Below are 19402 nucleotides of genomic sequence, written 5' to 3' on the forward strand. Positions count from 1 at the left end.
TCTTTTTTTTCTTACTATATACATTCTTTTCTGACAGTGTTTGTGTGTTTGCCTGAGTAAAACATAGAATCTCCTCCAACAGGGAAGTTTAGAAAAAGTTTGGACAATCTCCACACACTGCTTCAAGATTTTCATCATTAAAATATTTTTCCTAATATCCAAATCTCCTTTGTGTCAGTAAATGTACTGTTTCTTGTTCTGTAGCAGACTGAACCAAAACCTCTTTTCCTTTCACCTGTGAGGTTGCTTTCTCTATAGTATTCTTGCTAATGCTGGCACTGAACACGTTGCTTCATTCAAGCAGTGCAATAACTCACACATCTGTGAGCATCTGACAATAAACTTCATCCCATGGACAGTTTGTTGTGACCTGAGGGCAAGAACTGACTATGAAGATTCAGCAGCTATTACATGGGCACAAACACAAAGGTGAGGAAAGCCTGAGAAAGGTAATTAGCCAGCAGAAGGCTTGGAGGTACTGCAGGAAAGGGGGCTGGTGGGTACCCAGGTGCCAGGGGCAGCAGTTTCTTCACGTGTCTTTAAAGGTGGCTGCTGCCTCCCTCCCTGAGTATTTCCTGGTCACTGACCTGCATCAGGGACAATGAAAAATACCACATGTCACCTATTTCCCAGGCTTTTATCACATTCAGAGTGAACGACTGCAGCTTCCACAAGCAGTACTGCAACAAGCCATGAACTTAAAGTTATTCAGAAGATAAATATTTCAAGAAATAGATTCCTCACCAGCTGTGGCCATAACTGCCTCCAGCAGGAGGGTGGCCTGGTGTGAAGGCACAGCCAGCCCCACCCTGGAGAGCTCAGGGGCAGCAGGGGCATCTCACCCACCCCTCTGCCCGACCACAGGGACTCTGCTGCTCACCCAGGACCACCAAGAGCTACTGAACCCTCAGCAGTGGGACCTCTGCAAGGGCACAAAGCACCCAGCACAACCTCGAGGAGCATCAGTGAGACAAGTCCAACAACAGCTGTCTTTTCTGGCAGTTTACTATGCACAAACAAATGCGCACACAAAGCTGTTAATGATCCTTCCAGAATCACACTGTGAGTCTGTAACAACAAGGAGAATCCATGAGGACACATCCTCTCGGTCCAAGTGAAGTGGTTTCTGCCTCTAATATCCTGTGACGCTAAACAATCTCGTGAAAAAAAAAGGAAACGACGACGGTAATTTGTGGAATATGTTACTGTTTAATTCCTGCTATCATGAGAACTACGTAAGGCAGTAAAACATCATGAGGTAAAAGAAAAAACCCTGAAACAGTAAAACTGAGTCACTCTGGCACTCAAACCACAAATGAAAAAAGATTATGATTATGGTACCAACTCACAAAAAGTACTCATTACAAAGCCATCCCCTCGCCAGTCACCACTGCTCCTCTTCTGTTAACACAGTGGAAGGTGATGGTAATGCACATATTTGGACTGCCTAATATTTTGCTACAGAAGGTGGTTGCATGTACTAAACCAATGCTAAAGAAGTTTCTTAACAGAACAAGTAAGGTTCTAATGAATTGCAGAAGAGGTTCCAGTGAGAAAGGCTGAGTCAGAAGCTCATATATTTCTCATAAAGTAGAAGATGGCACAAGCTTCTCAACACTACTTCTCCAAACCAGCACAAGACAGCAGAAATCAGCTCTTATTGTGATGTCAGACAGAAGCTTCCACAATATCTGCTTCAGATCAGACTCAGCAACAAATTTGCTTCACTGGTGAAAAAGTGTCCTCTGGGAGAAGGTGCTCAGGATTCAACCCTGCTGGCCAAGCAAGAGGAGTGTTGAAACACACACAACCTTTCCTGGTCTTTTTCAAGACGAAATTAACTCCCAACCACCCCCAAAGCAAACAGGAACTGGAATATACAGCAAAACTTCCCTTACAAGAACTTTTGTCTTCACTGATCAAGCTTGTTAAACTTAGTCCTCTCTACAGAACATCCATTAAATAAAAGAAGTGCCCATACACACTGAAAAATGTGTCTGAACAGCCACAGGGAACAGATTCCCAGTGAGTTCCAGTAAGACAAGCGAGAAGAGATAACAGCAAATCCACATTCTGCTCCAAGTGGACTAAAGAAAACAATGTGGTACAAAAGTAAATGTTTTATCAAAACACCAATGTTACACCTCAGAGCTTGTTGGTTTGTATGCATTTCCTCTTATTTAATGCTACATAATGCAAATTATTTATTTGATTTGATGATGTCTTGGGTGGCATGTCCATAGTTAAGATAATTTTTTTAAAATTTTCTTTATAATTTTAAAAAAATATACTGTAAGTGTGGTATGTAGAATTTTTATATTTGAAATTATCTAAATAGCTCAAGATACTTATGGAAGCATTAGGAAGAGGAAAACACCAAAAAGAGGCAAGCAGAAAAACTGGCATTCCTAGTAGATTCTGAAAAAAAAGGAGTGACAGTAACTAAGGCTAAATACAGGTTTCCAAAATCAGCTTAAATCTGTAACTGAGCTTCCCTTTCTACGAAAACTTCTACACAACTTATATTTTAATCTGTAAAATGGTTTTATGGTTTCTCTCCATATTCTGGGGTATTACTGTTTTTCTGCAACAGAAATTGGCTTCAACAAGAGCCCAAGAATAAATAAAGTACATGAAGTGTGTCCCTGAAACCTCCCAGCAGCCAGCACTTCAGCCAGGCTGTACCACTCTCCTGAAGAGATATGAAGCCTTGCCAACCACATGCAACCTTCCCCTAGAGAGAGCAGAATTACAACAGAAATTGTGTGCAAAGAAATGAAAGACCACCAGAACTAGAGGCTGAAGCCACTGCAGGATGATATGAACTTATCAACAGGAAGGAAACAGATTTTTTTTCTTAACTGGAGCTTAAACAAGATTTTCTAGAGAAAATGGTTTTGCTTAAATAATTTTTTAAAAATGGAAAAAAGTTGTGAGCTTTCAATACTGAGTTTGTGACAGCAGTTAGATCCACCCTAATTTAAGGCATGCTACATGTTGCTAAAAATTGTAATAACAACTATGCAATCCATAGCCAAATTTCAACAGTACTTTTCCGTTCATGCATAATTTTTAAAACTAGTTACTGTTAACAATAATTATATAAATATATATGAATATATAATTAAATCACAAACTATCAATGAGGAAACAGACCTCTCCCTCCGATCTGTCTGTGAGCCAGAGGGAGAAAGCGGCAGCAAGGAGGGATTGATGGACCAGTAATTCAGCGAAAGTCAGGCATGAACAGTAACCTCACTCGAGGAACACCTGTTAGGGTAACATTCAAGGCACTTCCACTCATCCGTTTAGGAATTTATCCACTTGCCACATATCCATTTCAAAGAGCCTATAAAGGGCTCCATTAGCACCTGAAGAGCTCTTGTTTCACAGCAGGAGAGATGCTATCTAAGACTGTGAAAACCTCCAAGAAAAAGGAAAGACACTAACATTAACAACTCCAGAAGAGAAGAGGAGGAAGGACAAGAAGGCACAGGCACCCGGCTCTCTGAATTTCAGCTCTCTGTTCACTGGCGACAGCCAGGGGCATCCCTGTGGCTCTGACACCGAGCTCCGGGAGCGCAGCTGCTGCCCGGGCTAAGAGCATCGCTGCTCGCCAGCCTGCGCTCAGCCACGGGCACAGCCACGCCGGGGACATCCGCTGTCACCCCAGACACACAGACTGAATACAGCCACGCTGGGGACATCCGCTGTCACCCCAGACACACGGACTGAATACAGCCACGCCGGGGACATCCGCTGTCACCCCAGACACATTGACTGAATACAGCCACGCTGGGGACATCCGCTGTCACCCCAGACACACGGACTCAATCCAGTCTCCGGGTTCTGTGTTCTGCCAGTGACAAAGGCCTTATAACCAAGTTCATAACATCTTTTTATACCACCAAAGCAGGGTAAGGAGCTCCGCGGTGCTGCCAAGTACACCTGACACGCTTACCTCCAAACTTTGCAGATTTCAGCGTGATTGGAGTTTGTTTACGGGGGCGCCAGAGCGAGCACAATGCCCATGCCGACATCCGAGCTCTCTGCTCGCGAGGGTCCCGCTCCAGCTAGCGGCGGTGTTCGGGGCACGCAGCCCCCGCTCCGGGGCCAGGCCCGGGCCCTCCGCCGCCCCTCACGGCGCAGGAGCCGGCCGGGGCTACGGCGGGACCCCCGCCCGCCCCGGGCTCCCAGGCAGCGGGGTCACTCGGGCACCCCAACGTGCGCAGGGCGACGGGAGCCGAGCGCTCGGCCTGGTGTCCCCGGAGCCCCGCCAGGAGCTGCCCCACGACCGCCCGGCCCCTCGCCGCGCCTCGGGCCACCGGGCCTGCGCCCCCGCCGAGCCCCCTCCGCTCCGCGCCGGGACAGCCGCCAGCCCGCGCCCCGCAGCTTCCCCCCGCCGCCCGTGTCCGGCCCGGCCCGCGGCTCCTTCCCGCCTCCCGACCGCTCCAGCGCTGCCCGTCCGGCGTCAACTTACTCGGGGAGGCTCCGCGTCCTGCTCCCGCCGAGCCCGGCCCACAGCCTCGGCCCCCGGCGGGGGCGGCGGCGCCTGTTGCTCCATCGCGCTCCTGCTCCTCCTCCTCCTCCTCCTGCGGGGGCCGGGGCCGCCGCCGCCCCCGCCAGGCCGATCCCACTCCGGCCCCCGGCGCCACGTTCCGGGCCCGGCTGAGTGGGACCCGCAGTGCCCCGGCCCCGCCCAAGAGCAGCGCTCGCCTCTCCGCGAACACGGCCGAGCCCCGTCCTCACGGAGGATACGGCTCCAGCGCCGCTCTGTCGCCAGACGGGAGGGGACCGTCGGCCAAAAGCAGCGGCAGTTCGAGAGTAAGAGGGGCCCGCAGGGACCGCCGGTGGTGATGCTGGGCACGGATGACGCCGCACTGGCCAGGCACAGCAGCCTCAGCACTTCGGTTAACCCAAGTCTTCCAAATGCTGTGACCCATCCCAGCATCTTGAAATGAAGAGGCAAAATGGATTATGCTGAAGACTCTTGGGCTGTGGGTAATAAGTGATAAAGAAAGGATTTCTTATCTATCTGAAAATTGGATGCCACCTCACCATAGTGAAACTTACTCTTCCATAGAAAAAAAATTAGTCTGAAACTTAAGAAAGTTTTCTGCAATCAAATGATGAACACGTGGCCAGCAGCCCAAAGGCTTGCCATCAAATGAGTGAGATCAACTTTAGGATATCATTGGAAAGCAGGTCTTAGTCAGGACCCAGGAAAAGGACCCAAGCAAAGCAGTCACTGATTATTTAACAACTGTGGGATATAAAAAAAGATGGAGGAATAAATTATGGAAGTTTTCTATTTCTATCTAAAAAACAAATTAACAGTGTAAGTAGGAGCTAGGGAATTACCTTCTCATCAGCAATGATGCAGGTCTTTTTAAAGTAATGGGTAACCAAAGCCCAGAGGTATCAGCTTTTGCACTACACCAGGACACAAATCTGGCTCAGTGCATCCTGTGATTCTTTTATGTAGCAAATGGCAGCTGTGTTCCCTTCTACTTCAAATGAGCTGCAACAACCACCAGAACTCCCTGAGGACATGCCACTGACAGATTTGCACCCAAGGGCACATCCCCAAGGACAGACACACCTTTGTTCCATCACCCCACTGCCTCTAGAGTGGACTGCAATCAGTGGTATTGTTTCCATCCAGATGCCCATGGATGATTCTCCATCCAATCAATTAAAACAAGTATCAATGTACAAGAATCAGCATTTTATCATTAACATTGGTTAACATCAAATATATCAAAACAAGATCTCTGCAAGGGGCACATACAGGAAACGTGACTCATGAATATCTTAATTCCTCCTATCTGACATGGGTTTATTCCATAATGCATTAGGTTTTATTCTTTATAAATCAACTTAGAGTAGATGCCTTTAACCAGAAGTGCATGTTGGAGAACAGAGTTACTAAACTGTTCTTTCAGTCAGTTATGAAGTTAATAATCCTTTAGTAAGCAGCACACAGTTCAAAATTTTCACCTAACAGACAAGCCAGTTTTTCCTCTCTCAGTTCAGTTCCTAGTTCTTCCCCAACAGGAATTTATACATCTTCATTTCATCTCTTGTTATCAAGTTTCCTCTTGCTCATCCCTCCTCTGGGAAATAAACATGGTACACGCACGTTAAAACACCATGCAGATGGGAATTGTTGCTTTGGAAGCCAATCAGCCCCATCCCAGTGCACAGTGCTGTGATTCTGCCAGTCCAGCATTCACTGTGGAGCTTTACCCGAAGCCCAGAGCACCTCAAGGTCCATCAGAAGTTTTACATCTCTACTGAATAGTCTAAGTGTCCTCAGAAGTCTGTGGGCAGCATTGTGTCAGGTAATGCTGTGTCTCAGGCAAAGCTCAGCAAGTTTAGTATTCCTTCTTCATCTGTTAGGACTAAGCATTATTTCCATGCCTAACCTAGAAATTGGAAAAGAAGAAAGAGAGAATATAGGTGGGGTTGAAGCTAGCCTAAAAAAGTGTTAGTAGCTTAGTTCAGGAGTTTTTCTGATACTTTCCTCGAGTCAGACAGCTGGATGGACTAGAACATGACTAATTGTGCAGATTCTCATGCATTCACAGCAGTCACTTCAGTCTTACAAAGTTATTTTTATTTGAAAATTACACATCTTCAACAGTTTATTCCATTATTAACATTTTTCTTAATAAAAAATTCTGCTCTCCATAAAAAAGCTGTCATTAACAAAGTCATTTTCTCTTCCTTTTCACCTCACTTTCTGATAGGAGGTAGAAGGAACAGCACGCTTAGCAGAGCCATTGTCTTCCTCATTCTCATGGGGACGCTTTCTCGTTGTGGTTGGCTGGAAGAAAAACACAGGAGGATGGCTCCAGGAAACCAGGTAAGGCAGAACCTGACTTTCTGCTTGCTCCAGAACTAGAGGTGTTGGACAGTGTGACCAAAAACCAACCCATGTTTCTCTCCTAAGATCCATCTAATTATATTTGATGGTTCTCATATAAGATATTGCTCCCAGCTTCAAACAGCTACTGTCCATAATTTTCCTTATTAGCATCCACTGATGAATGGCACAATGCTGTCTAACCTTGCACCAGCATGAGAATTTTTACTTCAATACTAAACATTAGTGACTTGAATCCATTAAAAAGAAATACATTCAACCATTTTATTCTAAATATAGGAATAATCCTTTAAAGCCTAGGCAAGTGTTTCTATACATTTAAACAAAGTGTTGACAAAACATGGAAATCCATGGATACTCTTCAGGAAACAGAACTAACCATACAGCCCAAGGGTACATTTCTCTAAAGTCTCAAAATGAACTGCTTTTTTTATTAAAGATTACTTCAAAATCTAGTTTCTCTGTACATCAAATATTAATTTTCAAATATCTACTGCACATACCATTTTTGATGTTTCTGGTGGATTCATACTGGTACGTGTCTGAGCAAGTAGCTGTTCAAATGTAGTTTTCATATCCTCATCCTGCAAAAAACCCCAGCATCTAAGTAGTATATAGAATATTTAAGGGAATGGCAAAGATTGGGAAACTCAAAGAGAAGTGAATGGGACATTCAGTGCTAGAGACAATTAGAAATAAAGATCATTGAGGTCCTAAGGATTTCAGCTGGATTTTTTTTAGGTGAAGGCACTGGAGAGGGTCCTTTTCCAAAGCAATGGAGTATTGCAGTATCTCCTTTTTTATTTAACTATTCTTAAGTGCCACAAAAAGGATTTTACTTGAATATCCATTTAATTTTATATAGAATTTTGACTTGTTTTTCTTTTCCAGTGTCACCTGATTTGATTTTGGCTACATTTGAATTGATGGATAAGGTAAGAAATATTTTTCCATTGATGCAACAAAGACCTGTGGTTTTTCTTCAGCATGCAACCAAACTAATCTTGTCCCAATCAAAAGACTTCAGTGAAGATTTCAGAGGCAGAAACAGCAATAAGTGTTTATATGCCTTTAAAAATGTTTAATTAAGTAAATATAGATAAGAAGACATTTCCACTGAGCAGTACTTAGGTTTACACAGCTCAACAAGTCTTTAAAGTTCTAGATTTAAGCAAAGAATAAACAACTTGTTTTGAAAACACTAATTTGAAAGCACTACTAGTTTAAATAAATCTGCAGAACATGCTTACTTCTAGTACCTGAAAAATTCCCTAGTGGCCCCAAAACCATCAGAGGGCTAACAGGCATCAGCTGGCCAGAGAGAATATGGTTTTTCCTGCTGACTTGTAAAGTCGATACTCCCAGACAACACAAGAGGGAGAGAAGAGTCAGTAACTCCTCACTGCTCACAGGAACAGGACTGGGGAGCTCTTTTGGTGATATGAGATGTGTGATATCTAGAACTGAGCATGCTGGATGCTGGCCTTCCAAGCAGTCTACATCACCCATGAACACCTGATACTCCTAACAACAGCCCCTGGAGGGAAACAGCTCAAAGAACAGCAGCTGAGTGCTAGATGACATCTGGATTTATGGCTATGATGTTTTCTGGAACCTTCTGTCCTGTCTTCAAAATTAAACTTAACAGTAAGAGATGTCCTTACATGGAATATAAAATCAAGTTAATAAAAACTTGAATATATATATATATAAATATCTTAAATTCTTAGCTCATCTAAATCAGTCATCTATTTCCCCTTGCCCCTTATGCATACCAGCAATTTTTAAAATCAGTGTTGCATGGTTTCTGAATAACTTTTTCTGCTCAGATTTGTAATTCAAATATAAGAATCTATATCTGATTAACTAACTATAAATGTTACATACAAAACTACAGTAAGTAAAACCCATGAATGCCTGGAAATGCTTCCTGATGCCCACGAGCATAATCAAGACAAGTTAATCACTTTAAAAAGTAATCCACACATGTTTTTTGTCTCAGAACACTATCAGCTGTTGAGCACTGAGAGATACTCCCTTGCTGCCCTCATTTCTTATGCTCTTTACCAAAGCCTCTGAAATTCTCCTGTTCCCAGTGGGGGAACAGGAATAGCCTTGTGCTTGGTGTGAATAAACAGAACCTGTTGCATGGCTCAGATGTAGGCTGGGTGACATTTTTCAGCCTCTTCAAGCAAAAATATTCAAGAAATCTCATAGGTTCAATGGATACCTCTGCCAAAATTAAGTAAAGACCACCTAAAGACTATCCCTCTCAAACCTAATTAGACTGTAACAGGAGGCAGGGAAACCATCACTTCCTACTCAGAGGATTCCCAAAGCAGGGACACTTATTCCTGCACAGCAGAATAAAAACAAACTAGCATTGGATGCTTGCCAGAAACAAAGTGCACTGCCTGCCCACACAAACATCTGAGGAGATGGGGCTCAGTTCCAGTGCTCAGAAGGAGAGGTCCATCCTACCAGAGCCACAGTCAGACTGGGGCTCTAAGAAACACGTCTTGATCTCACATGTGAAAGAGTTCTGGGCAGAGGTGTCTCACAAGGGATGCAGAAGCTGCTCATTGTATTGAAAGGAGGTATTCAGGAGACTACTCCATGCTGCTTTTGCAGTCTCTCTACAGGGACTAAATCTTTGAAAACACAAGACAAGTTATCCCTCAAATAACACAGCTTTCACTTAAAACTCAATTCCTACCTGAAGCCAAGGATGCTCTAAGGCCTCTTCTGTGGTAAGACGTTTGCTTGGATCCACTACTAACAGCTTCTTCACAAGATCCAGAGCTAAGACAATAAAATGAGCTGTAATCAATACACTCATTACCTGAAATTTGCCTACACCAAAACTCCCTCTGACAATGTGCCTTACACCCCTTCAGGGCAATGCACACAAGTGCAGGCTGGGCAGATCCCTTTTCTTTTTCTGTGCATGGGAAGGGCTGCAGACTGCAACCATCTCCCTTTCACATGCACATGACTCAACACCTCTCAGTATACCAGAATTACCCTTAAATATATTTATCATACACAGTTTATGTTCTGAGCATGCACAGGAGGCTCAGCACTTCCCTAAAAGCTTCAGTATTACTGTGGAAAAGCAAAGACAGCTTAATTTATCCTGGTTTACAGTGTCTGGGAAAGCAGATTATCCATCTGGGAAAGTGGGAGAGAAGAGACAGGACATACACATGTATGCTCAACATAAACTTTCATCTTCTTAGGAAGCTGCTTAGTAGACACTGTGAAAAATATGGCATTTATGTTGTATTTCATTACTCCAAATCTCCCATAAAGGAATTTCAGCAAGATTTACTTTTCATTTGATCAGATTATTCTGAATACATATCAGAAGGACTAAGTACAATCTTAACATAATTTCCATTCTCATGAATGTCTGATTTAATACTGAATAAGCTCCAAACTATTCAGGAAGAAGTTATATTTGATAAGTGTATTAGACAAAGGATGACCATGTAATTTATTAGAAACTCCTCTGCAGATAAAAAGAAGTGTCCAAGGTAAATACTACAATTATTTTGTGCAGATAAAATGTCCTGAAAAACTAAAAGCACACAGACAGTAATTATCATCATTTTAGTTTGCTATGCAAAAACTCAGTTTCACAGACTGCTTCACTTACAGTGGGCCAAACATAATAGATGATTCCTCAAATGTGACTGACACTTTCAGCTCAAACACTAGCACCATGAAAGGACTCTCTTGGAACGTTTGTTTTTTGGAATTCTAACTCGTATTCCTTAAATTCCTGGTATTTTTGGTTCAACACTTGAAGAATCTTTAGGCAATGTCTGTAGACCAGCTTGATAAAGTCAGAAGAAAAAGTGAAAAGAGGAGAAATAGATGTATGTGCCCACAAACTCTATACTTGTGTGATTAATTATGCTAAATGCTACTAAGAAATCTCTTCAATAATAAAGTATGTGCTCTTTCTAATGCTTTAACTATGAACTTCAAAAAATATTTTTAACATATTAGCTTAAAAACTAGACATATTAACAAACAATGTGCCATGCAGATGAAAGGAGGATAAAGGAAAATAAAAACTACAAGAAAAGAGGTAGATATTTTGCTACCCACTGTGCTGGAGTCATACCCATGTCTGACACATGCTTCCACTCTTTTGCAATGAATGTGTATTTTCCATGAGTGATTTGATCCTTCAGAGAGAGCTGAGTATTTTGCTCATTGAATGGTGGATATCCACACAAGCTGTATAAAAGAAAAGAAGTTAAACAACACTGAATTTCTCATAGCAAATGAAACACTGAAATCACACATTTTAAGGCAGTGTTTTTATACTGTAGAGTTTTAAACTTTCCCTTCCTCATACAGACACTGAAGTTGCCAAGTCTCAAGCCATGTATGTCAAAGACTGCCCAGTGAAGGTACATCTACACAATATCTTACCATACAAAAAGAATAACTCCTAAACTCCAGCAGTCCACAGCTCGGCTGTATCCAGCAGTCCCAAGTGAATTTAGAACCTCAGGAGCAAGATACATGGGAGTACCACATAATGTTTTCATAAGAGAAGCTTCTCCAAGAATCTTGGATTGTCCAAAATCTGTAATCTTGTATTTAAAAATGGTAACACCACATTACATATTAGGATGGGCTGTACTAGAACACATCACATTGTAGACATACATCAGGAGGTAGCATTAAGTTTCTTCCTTCCAAGCCAGTTCCAGTACATGACTATGAATAGAAGTCATCTCAAACTAAATTATTAAGGAGGAGGAAGAGAGAGAAATATGACACAGGATCACAACTTACACTAGCAAAAAATACTCTCAGATTTGGATATAAATGGACAACTACAGAGTAAAGGTATTGTAGCCTATTAGAAGAGTTTACATTAAAAATAAGCATTTCAGCATGCAAATACAGTCAGTGCTTTCTCTGGGGGAAAATAAAAACAACACAAAAAAAAATCCACAACGCTAATTCCCCCTCCCCCCCCCAAAAAAAAAACCCAAAACAACAACAGAAAACATCACTGTCACCACACAGCCTGGACATTTGTGGGAATGCTGTCTGTAATTCAAGAATTTAGATTTTATTGGGGAAAAAAATCATTGACATTTGAAAATACATATGTAGTGTATGGGTTGAAATATCTATAAAAGTAAAATTACAATTATGAAAAAAAAGGCCTGTGTTTCAAGTTATTTCATGGTTTGTATGACTAATTCCATAATACCTTTTTGGCTGTGTCCAATGAAATATCAGTAAGAATGTGAAGGAACACTCCCAAATTTCTCCATTAACATGAAATGTAATTTTCCTTACCTTTACAATACATATCTCTTCAGAAGATGAAAGTAGCACATTTTCTGGCTTTAGATCTCGGTGTATAATTCCATTGTCATGAAGATACTAAATACATACAGATGGGAAATTAAGGAAAACCAGACTGTTAACTTGTTTTAAAATGAAAGCTTTCAATTTTTTCTCATGGCAATGGCAGGATAACAGAAATGGCTGTGTAAGAGGAGGGCAAACATTTAAAGCTCCCTAACATGGGACTGTCCCTTAAAAAAAGAAAGCAAAATGAAAACAAAACAAAAGAACCCAACCAAAACACCATCACAAAGAAGCAAAAAAGCACCTTAGAAATAATTATTCTTCAAGTGTCAAGTCTCATGCAGGCACAGTGTGCAGACCCACATTCTCTGTCAGCTTTGTAGGAATTCTGCTTTTCTGTCTCTCTCTTGTTAAACCAACTTGTTAAGAATGCTGTGCTGATTGCTTGCTTGGGTTTCAGCAATGGCAAGTGACAGAAAAATTGATCTTAGTGACTTTTTTTGGTAAAATTCACCATTATGTACCTTTACTGCCAGCAGCATCTGATAAAAGTACAACTTGCAGATATCTTCTTTCATCTTGACTGGCCTTGATACTCTGTCATACAATTCTCCTCCTTCCATCCTAAAACAAATGCAGGTTAACAAGCCAACATATAACTTCCAAAAGATTCTCATTAGACAAGACTAAGACCAAAACAATTGGCTATTCTGGCTACAGAGAAAGAACAGATTTCTGAAAATGAGTGAGCAACATCCTAAACACAGCACATGCATGGCTGAGGTAAGGTGAATCTCTTGAGTCTTCACTGGGAATTGTTATATGATTTTTGATCAGCCCCCTTTTATGAGCTCAAAAATAAAATAAAATAAAAAATAGCAGCAATCCACAACAACAACAACACCCAGGCCCTGAGTGCCTATAAAGCACAGAAGGAAGATTTCTCCTGGTTATCCTAGCTCCTAATCTTACAAAGGTTTTAGAGAAAAGTGGAGGCCAGCAAAAGGAAAACAAAATAAAAAAGCAAAACCTCCATAGTTCATTGTGGCTATGAAAAAAAAATTCATTTTATGCATTTATTTTCAAACAGGTTACTTACAGTTCCAAAACAATGTAGTAATCCTCTGCTTCAAAGAAATTTTTAATCTTGATTAAGCAAGGCTAACAGAAAAGGGAACACAGAGACACACAAAATAGAATAATTTGTAAAAATTAATCCAGAAGTTCTTATTTCACTATTTCAAACCAGGTCACTTAAGCTAACACTTAACACAAGTGACTTGCAGACCACACCCTCAACATTTTATCTATTTTACATGCAGAGGAAAGAGGGGATACAAATTCAAGAAACTGCCAGTGAAAACTAGTCTTTACATTTAGTTATTTTGCAGCATTTACAAAAACTTGCATCAAATAAAAATTTCTGCAACAGGGGCTCAGTTAAAACTTCTCCTGTGATGTTTCTTCTCAAATTTATCTCAGTTATCCAAAGCTTTAAAATCTCAAATCTGCTAGGATATAATACACTCAAAAGAAGAAAAAAAAGACCCATTCAATAATCTGCAAGGGAAATTATATATCTCCTTCAACACATTTCTGAATGGATAAAATTGCTCTTTCATTACTACACTAAGGTCAGTAAACTAAACAAATACATACAGGAGGGAGCAAAAAATAATAAAAATATACAATAATACTCACATGATCTATTTTCTTCAAAATTTCAATTTCTGTATTGATATTTAAACCTGGGTTCTATTAAAAGAATCAAATACCATATTGGGTAAGACAGAGCTGTTCTGGAATAAGACATATGAGAAATAAGAGACAGTACCAGAAAAGGGAATAGCCTTTTGCTATTCTAAGTGACCATAACATACAATTTTTTTTCCACAAAATGATCAGATACCTTCAGTGAATTAAATAAACAGAGTGCTGTCAATATCTGGAGTGAGATATTGCTCCAGACATGTAATTTCACTGCAGGTTAGAAATCCCCAACTAACTTTCCAATTAAAAAATATAGAATTCTTTTTGCTCATATACTTATATTTAAATAGCTTTTCTCCCTCCAAGATGCTTTGCAGATGGGCCAACCTAAAATTTCATGCTACTATTTTGCAAGATAACATAAACAGATTCTCTAACCCGTGGCTTAGACTCAACTAATGAAATCAGCTCAGCAGGGATTTTTTTGCTCTTCTTCCAGTCCAAATCAATCATCTTGGAACACACAACTTAACCCATACACAACATTCCAGATATACTCCTGTGTCTGTTTTGTAGAAGAACATGTATTGGTAATTATAATTCACAACAGCATCTTCAGCCAGTTTTCTTTGCTCTTCTCCAAGTTATGGCTTCTGCCATTAGACCTTCCCAAAAGGCTCCGTACAATTTTCTTAAAAAGTATTATGATGGAACATTCAACAAAATTAGCTTCATTGGTACATTTTTGGTCAAAACTCTGCTGGTTATCATGTGTCTATCTGATGCATTTTAGGACATAAACCAAACCCTGCAAGACACCACACCACCCCTTGTATACATCCCACTAACAGTCCTAAATGATGAACCTAATGGAATGTGGTCAAGGAATAAAATCAAGAATTCTGCACATCATACAAGATCAAAAAGCGTTTTTAAATTAAATACTGAAGACATTGAGTAAGAAAATCCTCATTTGAAGACAGCTGAGGAGTCAGAGAAGTTACCAAATATTCCAAGACTGCTGCAAGGCGGCCAAGACAGACAAACAGACAGACAGACAACAACACTTACTTCATCACTCAGGCCACTTGCCACAAAGTTCCGTTTATTGATGATTTTCACTGCAACTTTGTTACAGGTGCTCTTCTCAAATGCCAGTTTGACTTCTCCACAGGCACCACTGAAACAAGAGCACAGCTCTGTCAAAAATCTGTGTAACAAGTGCAGGCAAATGAAAGCGTAATTTGGAGCTGGCTGCTTTCTAACTTTCTGAATAAGGCACATTGCCTGCTCTGAGGAAGTACTCAACAGTTAGAAAATCTACAGCACTTCTCTGGAAACATTCAAGAGTTAGAAAGTCTGTTTAAACACAAGTCTTGTCAAGGGCCATTCATTCAGGATTGCAGGAGTCCATACTCTGTTTGTAGCAGGAGTGCTGGCAGGGAGGACAAGCTCTGTCAGCGTTTCCTTTATGCAAAGGCATTTAGGAGAAGAGAACTTAGGAATGAGTTCTCTTAACACTGAATTGCACAAATCTGAGGAACAGATATGACAATACTTGTATTTTTACTAAATAGCAGTTATATTACAGAAAGAAATTATTCTATTTTCCACTCAGATTTGTTTCTACTTAATTATCCACCTCCAGATTCTTCCCTGACCAACTGTTTCCAAAAGAGAAAAAATAGCCCCCATTTAAAATAGCTTCTCTCTCCTTTTTCTTGGACAGTTCTTTTCCTTTTCATCTGAAGGCCTCAGCAGTGATATTGTAGGAAGCTATCTTCTGACAAAGTTCTTCCTTCTGCTTCTAATAACTGAGTAAATTAATACACAAACTTTAAAAACACAGTAAGAATTTACAGACTCCATTCCCTTCTACAGAAAAAAAACCCAACCAAAACAAAGCAAAACCTGGTTTTTGCAGTTGGTGGTAGGTTACAAACCCCAAACCAATTACAGAGACAAAGCCAAAATTCCTGTTTAAATTGTTGTCAAGAACATATGTATTCACATGTTTTCATTCATTTTTCCTTTTTTCTTTTAAAACAGCAGCTCGGTTAATACTGGTAATAATTCCAGCACAGGATACTGATACTGATAATGAAGTTCACCCTTTCTACTGAGGGAAGAAGGATGCTTACCTTCCCAAAGTCTTTGACATGATATATTTCTCTCTGAATTCTTTAGGAAACGTCATCTGATCATCCACCATAAGATCAGAAAATACAAACACTGGGAAGACAAGTGGAGATCATTTTCCTATTACTAAGTTTAAAATTTTTATTATAACCAACAGCTATGTTTTGTGAGCTTTTATGATCAACAATATAACTGAGAAAATACTGCCTGCTACAGGAAAATCTAAATATATGCTATATATTAAACCAGCTATGGGTTAGCAAGGTGATCTTATTGCTAAAAAAATTATGTTTTGGGATTAAATTTGCAGCAGTCTTTAACTAATTAACTACATTTAAGGACAAAAGGAGTAAAAATGTCAATGTCCCAGCAAAGATCAAAGAGATGTAATAATCAAGAAGTCACTTAGTGGAAAATCAAAGACAAAGAAACAGAAGCCCAGCCCTATTTATTTTTAAGAGGATTTTCTTTTTATTATGCATCTGCTTAGGTATCTGGGGGCGTTTTTTCAACTTTTCTTGAATAGTCTGTTTCCCCTGTTCCCACCATCATATGCACAGCTACTGAAGCCCAAAAGGGTTTCAAAAAAAGGAAAAAAAACTATAAAAGCTTCTACTCTAGTAAGGTGCTACCTGATGCATATTTCTTTAAGTTTTCTTTTTCAGGTTTTTTCCTAGGGTTGGCACGGATCATTTTTATGTGAGTAGTAAACACCTATTAATGAGATGTGCTCATGAAGCAGCTCAGCTCCCAAGAAACATACTCAGATTAATGCAGAAACAACCTCTTGGTCAATACATGAAAAATCCACTTAAGTTAAAGCACATTTTACCTTTATTGGTATGTACAGACAAAGCAATTTCAGAGTTGTGTGTCAGTGGAAGCCTCCTCCCTCTTCCAACGAGCTCTCTATTAACAAATGTCCCATTTGCACTGTGGTCTTCAATGTAGGCAACAAAGGAATTTTTTGGACCCATTTCCTCAAAGAGAAAAAAAAATGGGGAAGATGACAGTAAAGAAAAAATGACTTTACAATAAAGACGTGATACACTAGAAATTTACTATTGTTGACTCAAGAAGTGAGACTGAGTTTATTTCATAAAACATATGAATGGGGTAATGCCAAAAGTCACATTAAAGGAGTCAACCCTGAAGATACTTTAATTTCTTTAGGATCTCTGCCCCAAAGTCTCTTTTGGAATTAATAGACAGAGTTAACATTTTTAGCACTTACCCTGAAAATTCGGAAGTGCTTCTTGCTATAGTTTTGGTAGAAGCCAGTCTCAGACAATCCCAGCTTAGAAAAACTGTAATCACAGCTTTTGTCCCTCCCAAACCAGTACTCCTCATTGACACAGTCTGCAGAGGAGGGGCGGGTACAGCAGAGAGAGAAGACAACGTTGCAGGAAGTTAATAACTATGGCACTACAGAATGATTCCAAATAGTAATGGATAGGATAACAGAGACAAGATTCTTCCCATAGAATCAAGTTTGTCTTAACTCATACAAAGCACCACACCCTGTCAAGTCCTTTAATAATTTTACCCTCTTTAGCAGTAGTATTTTTCAGTTCACCATCAGCAATATAGAGACATATAACTAAATAAATTATAAATTTGTTTTAAATGAAGCATGTAACAAAGAATATGAACACCCCAGAATTTCTGTAAGTCAATGGCAGCTGTGTATCTGAGAACTCAGCGTAAACACTGGGATGTAGTATGGAATAAAACATTATAGCAAAAAGTTCCATACCTAAACTTGCTTGTAACTAATTTGAAAATGAAAGGACACTGCTCTTCAGCAAGCTGCTCAGATCTTTTCTGAGATCCTACAAAGAAACCAAGAGATTTATTACAGTATGCACCTACCACAGTTGCTGAAACCTTTTCCAAGTGCAAAGAGTCGACCCCAAGGCTGAGGAACCAGCTCTTCAGATTCCTGGTCCTCAGGGATGGACGGAAGCTCCTGAGTGGGAACAGTGTCCAAGGAACTGAGAGTCCCAGAACTTAAGGAAGACTGACTAGTGCTCTGTGACCCACTGGAAGAACTGGTACCACTCTGTGGCTGCTGGGCACCCTGAGACTGCTGTGCTTCACTTCCAGTCTCTCGAGACATGTTGGCTTCAAAGAGAATGTTAAAGAAACCGCAATTACTACAGCAAAGTAAAACTGGCAAACACTCACACACTGCACTATTAATGTCCAAGTCCATTCTCAGCCTCAAAGATGCAAAACTTACAACCAAAGCGTGCATGTCTGGGTTACAAGCAGCAAATTCCCAGGAACTGTGCGAACCAGGATGGTTTTCCTTTTAAAAGTCAACGTGGGGCGGCCTCTGCTGGTTCTAAAGCAGAACTAACCCCGATTAATTCCCGGATTGCTGCCGAGGTCACACAGGCACGGGCTGCGCTCTGACAGAGCATCCCCGCACGGAGCAAGGGACCACGGCTGGTCCCCAGCACAAGGAGGAAAACTGAAAGGAGTAAGAACTGCAAAGCGGCACAGGTTTTCTTGAAAGCCCCCGAGAGATTTATCACACCTGTTCACAATAATGTACAGATTGAGACATTCACGGCAGCCCCGGAAAGAAACAGCCCCGAAATTCACAGCCCGCGGTGCCTCCTTCTGCACTCAAACGCTGCCCCAGCCTCCCTGCTACAGCCGGCTTCCTCCAACACAGCGGTGCCCGTGAGCCTTCCAACCTCACCAGCTGTAATTGGGGTTTTAGCTGGTTGCCATACAGTTTAATGCATACTTCTCCTTATCGCTTTGCTATATTTCATTGCGAGCCGTAAACCCCCGGCAGCTCCCAGGTTGCCTCCCCCGTCCCGCTCGTCACAGGTGTTTACAGACACGGGCGAGGCGCAGACAGAGCGGGATCACGGCACCATTGGGGCTGGAGAAGAGAGGCCAGCGAATCCCACCGCTCCCCGGCACCGCCACCGTGCCCTGCTCCCACATCCACACGGCTGCGGGACCCTCTAGGGATGCTGGCCGCACCTCTTACCTGTGCAGCCCTTTCCATACAGGAGCTTTCCCTCGCGTCCAGCCTGAGCCTCCCTCTAAAGGCTCAGACGGCGGGGCCGGGCCCCAGCGGCCGCCTCGCCCCGCGCGGCCCTGCCCGCCAGAGCACTGCCGCCCCGGACCGACACCGGCACCACGGCCCCGCCGTCCCCACCGAGCACTGCGGCCCCGTGCCCGGCGGCACCGCGCGGCCGTCCCGGGAGAAGCGGGGGGAGCAGCCTGCGGCGGCCCCGGGCCGGGAGAGGCGGGCAGGGGAGGGAGCGGGGACGGGCCGGAGCGGGACCCGAACTC

At 41.8% G+C, this 19402-nt stretch overlaps 2 protein-coding genes across 2 annotated transcripts in view; both read right to left on the reverse strand.

Annotated features, from left to right (window-relative positions):
- TTC28 (tetratricopeptide repeat domain 28) overlaps nucleotides 1-4626 on the reverse strand; it is a 108123-nt gene extending 103497 nt beyond the window's left edge. Inside the window, exon 1 of the mRNA XM_041410029.1 lies at nucleotides 4481-4626. Coding sequence (XP_041265963.1) covers nucleotides 4481-4564 — 84 coding nt within the window. The 5' untranslated portion in view covers nucleotides 4565-4626. The remainder of the gene's footprint in view (nucleotides 1-4480) is intronic.
- Nucleotides 4627-6306: 1680 nt separating this feature from the next.
- On the reverse strand, nucleotides 6307-19375 carry CHEK2 (checkpoint kinase 2). Its single transcript, XM_041410238.1, has 16 exons — nucleotides 19095-19375; nucleotides 17957-18208; nucleotides 17319-17443; nucleotides 16917-17064; nucleotides 16087-16177; nucleotides 15017-15125; nucleotides 13937-13990; nucleotides 13335-13396; nucleotides 12760-12859; nucleotides 12221-12307; nucleotides 11336-11499; nucleotides 11022-11137; nucleotides 9606-9691; nucleotides 7393-7473; nucleotides 6738-6829; nucleotides 6307-6428 (listed from the first exon to the last, which is right to left on the reverse strand). The coding sequence occupies exons 2-16, from the start codon at nucleotides 18201-18203 to the stop codon at nucleotides 6392-6394; spliced, it is 1599 nt and encodes a 532-aa protein (XP_041266172.1). The 5' UTR covers nucleotides 18204-18208; nucleotides 19095-19375; the 3' UTR covers nucleotides 6307-6391.
- Nucleotides 19376-19402: the final 27 nt, after the last annotated feature.

The sequence above is a fragment of the Onychostruthus taczanowskii genome, unplaced genomic scaffold, assembly GCF_017590055.1.
Source record: "Onychostruthus taczanowskii isolate IOZ18803 unplaced genomic scaffold, ASM1759005v1 scaffold32, whole genome shotgun sequence".
Classification (NCBI taxonomy): Eukaryota; Metazoa; Chordata; class Aves; order Passeriformes; family Passeridae; genus Onychostruthus; species Onychostruthus taczanowskii.

Excerpts from the sequence above, each read along its gene's own strand:
- CHEK2 (XM_041410238.1), bottom strand. The coding sequence starts at position 18,203 with ATGTCTCGAGAGACTGGAAGTGAAGCACAGCAGTCTCAGGGTGCCCAG. Across the intron at positions 13,397-13,936 it reads TTTTGAAGAAAATAGATCAT|CCTTGCTTAATCAAGATTAA; the intron begins GTGAGTATTATT and ends CTTTTCTGTTAG. Across the intron at positions 11,138-11,335 it reads GGAGTTATTCTTTTTGTATG|CTTGTGTGGATATCCACCAT; the intron begins GTAAGATATTGT and ends TCTTTTATACAG.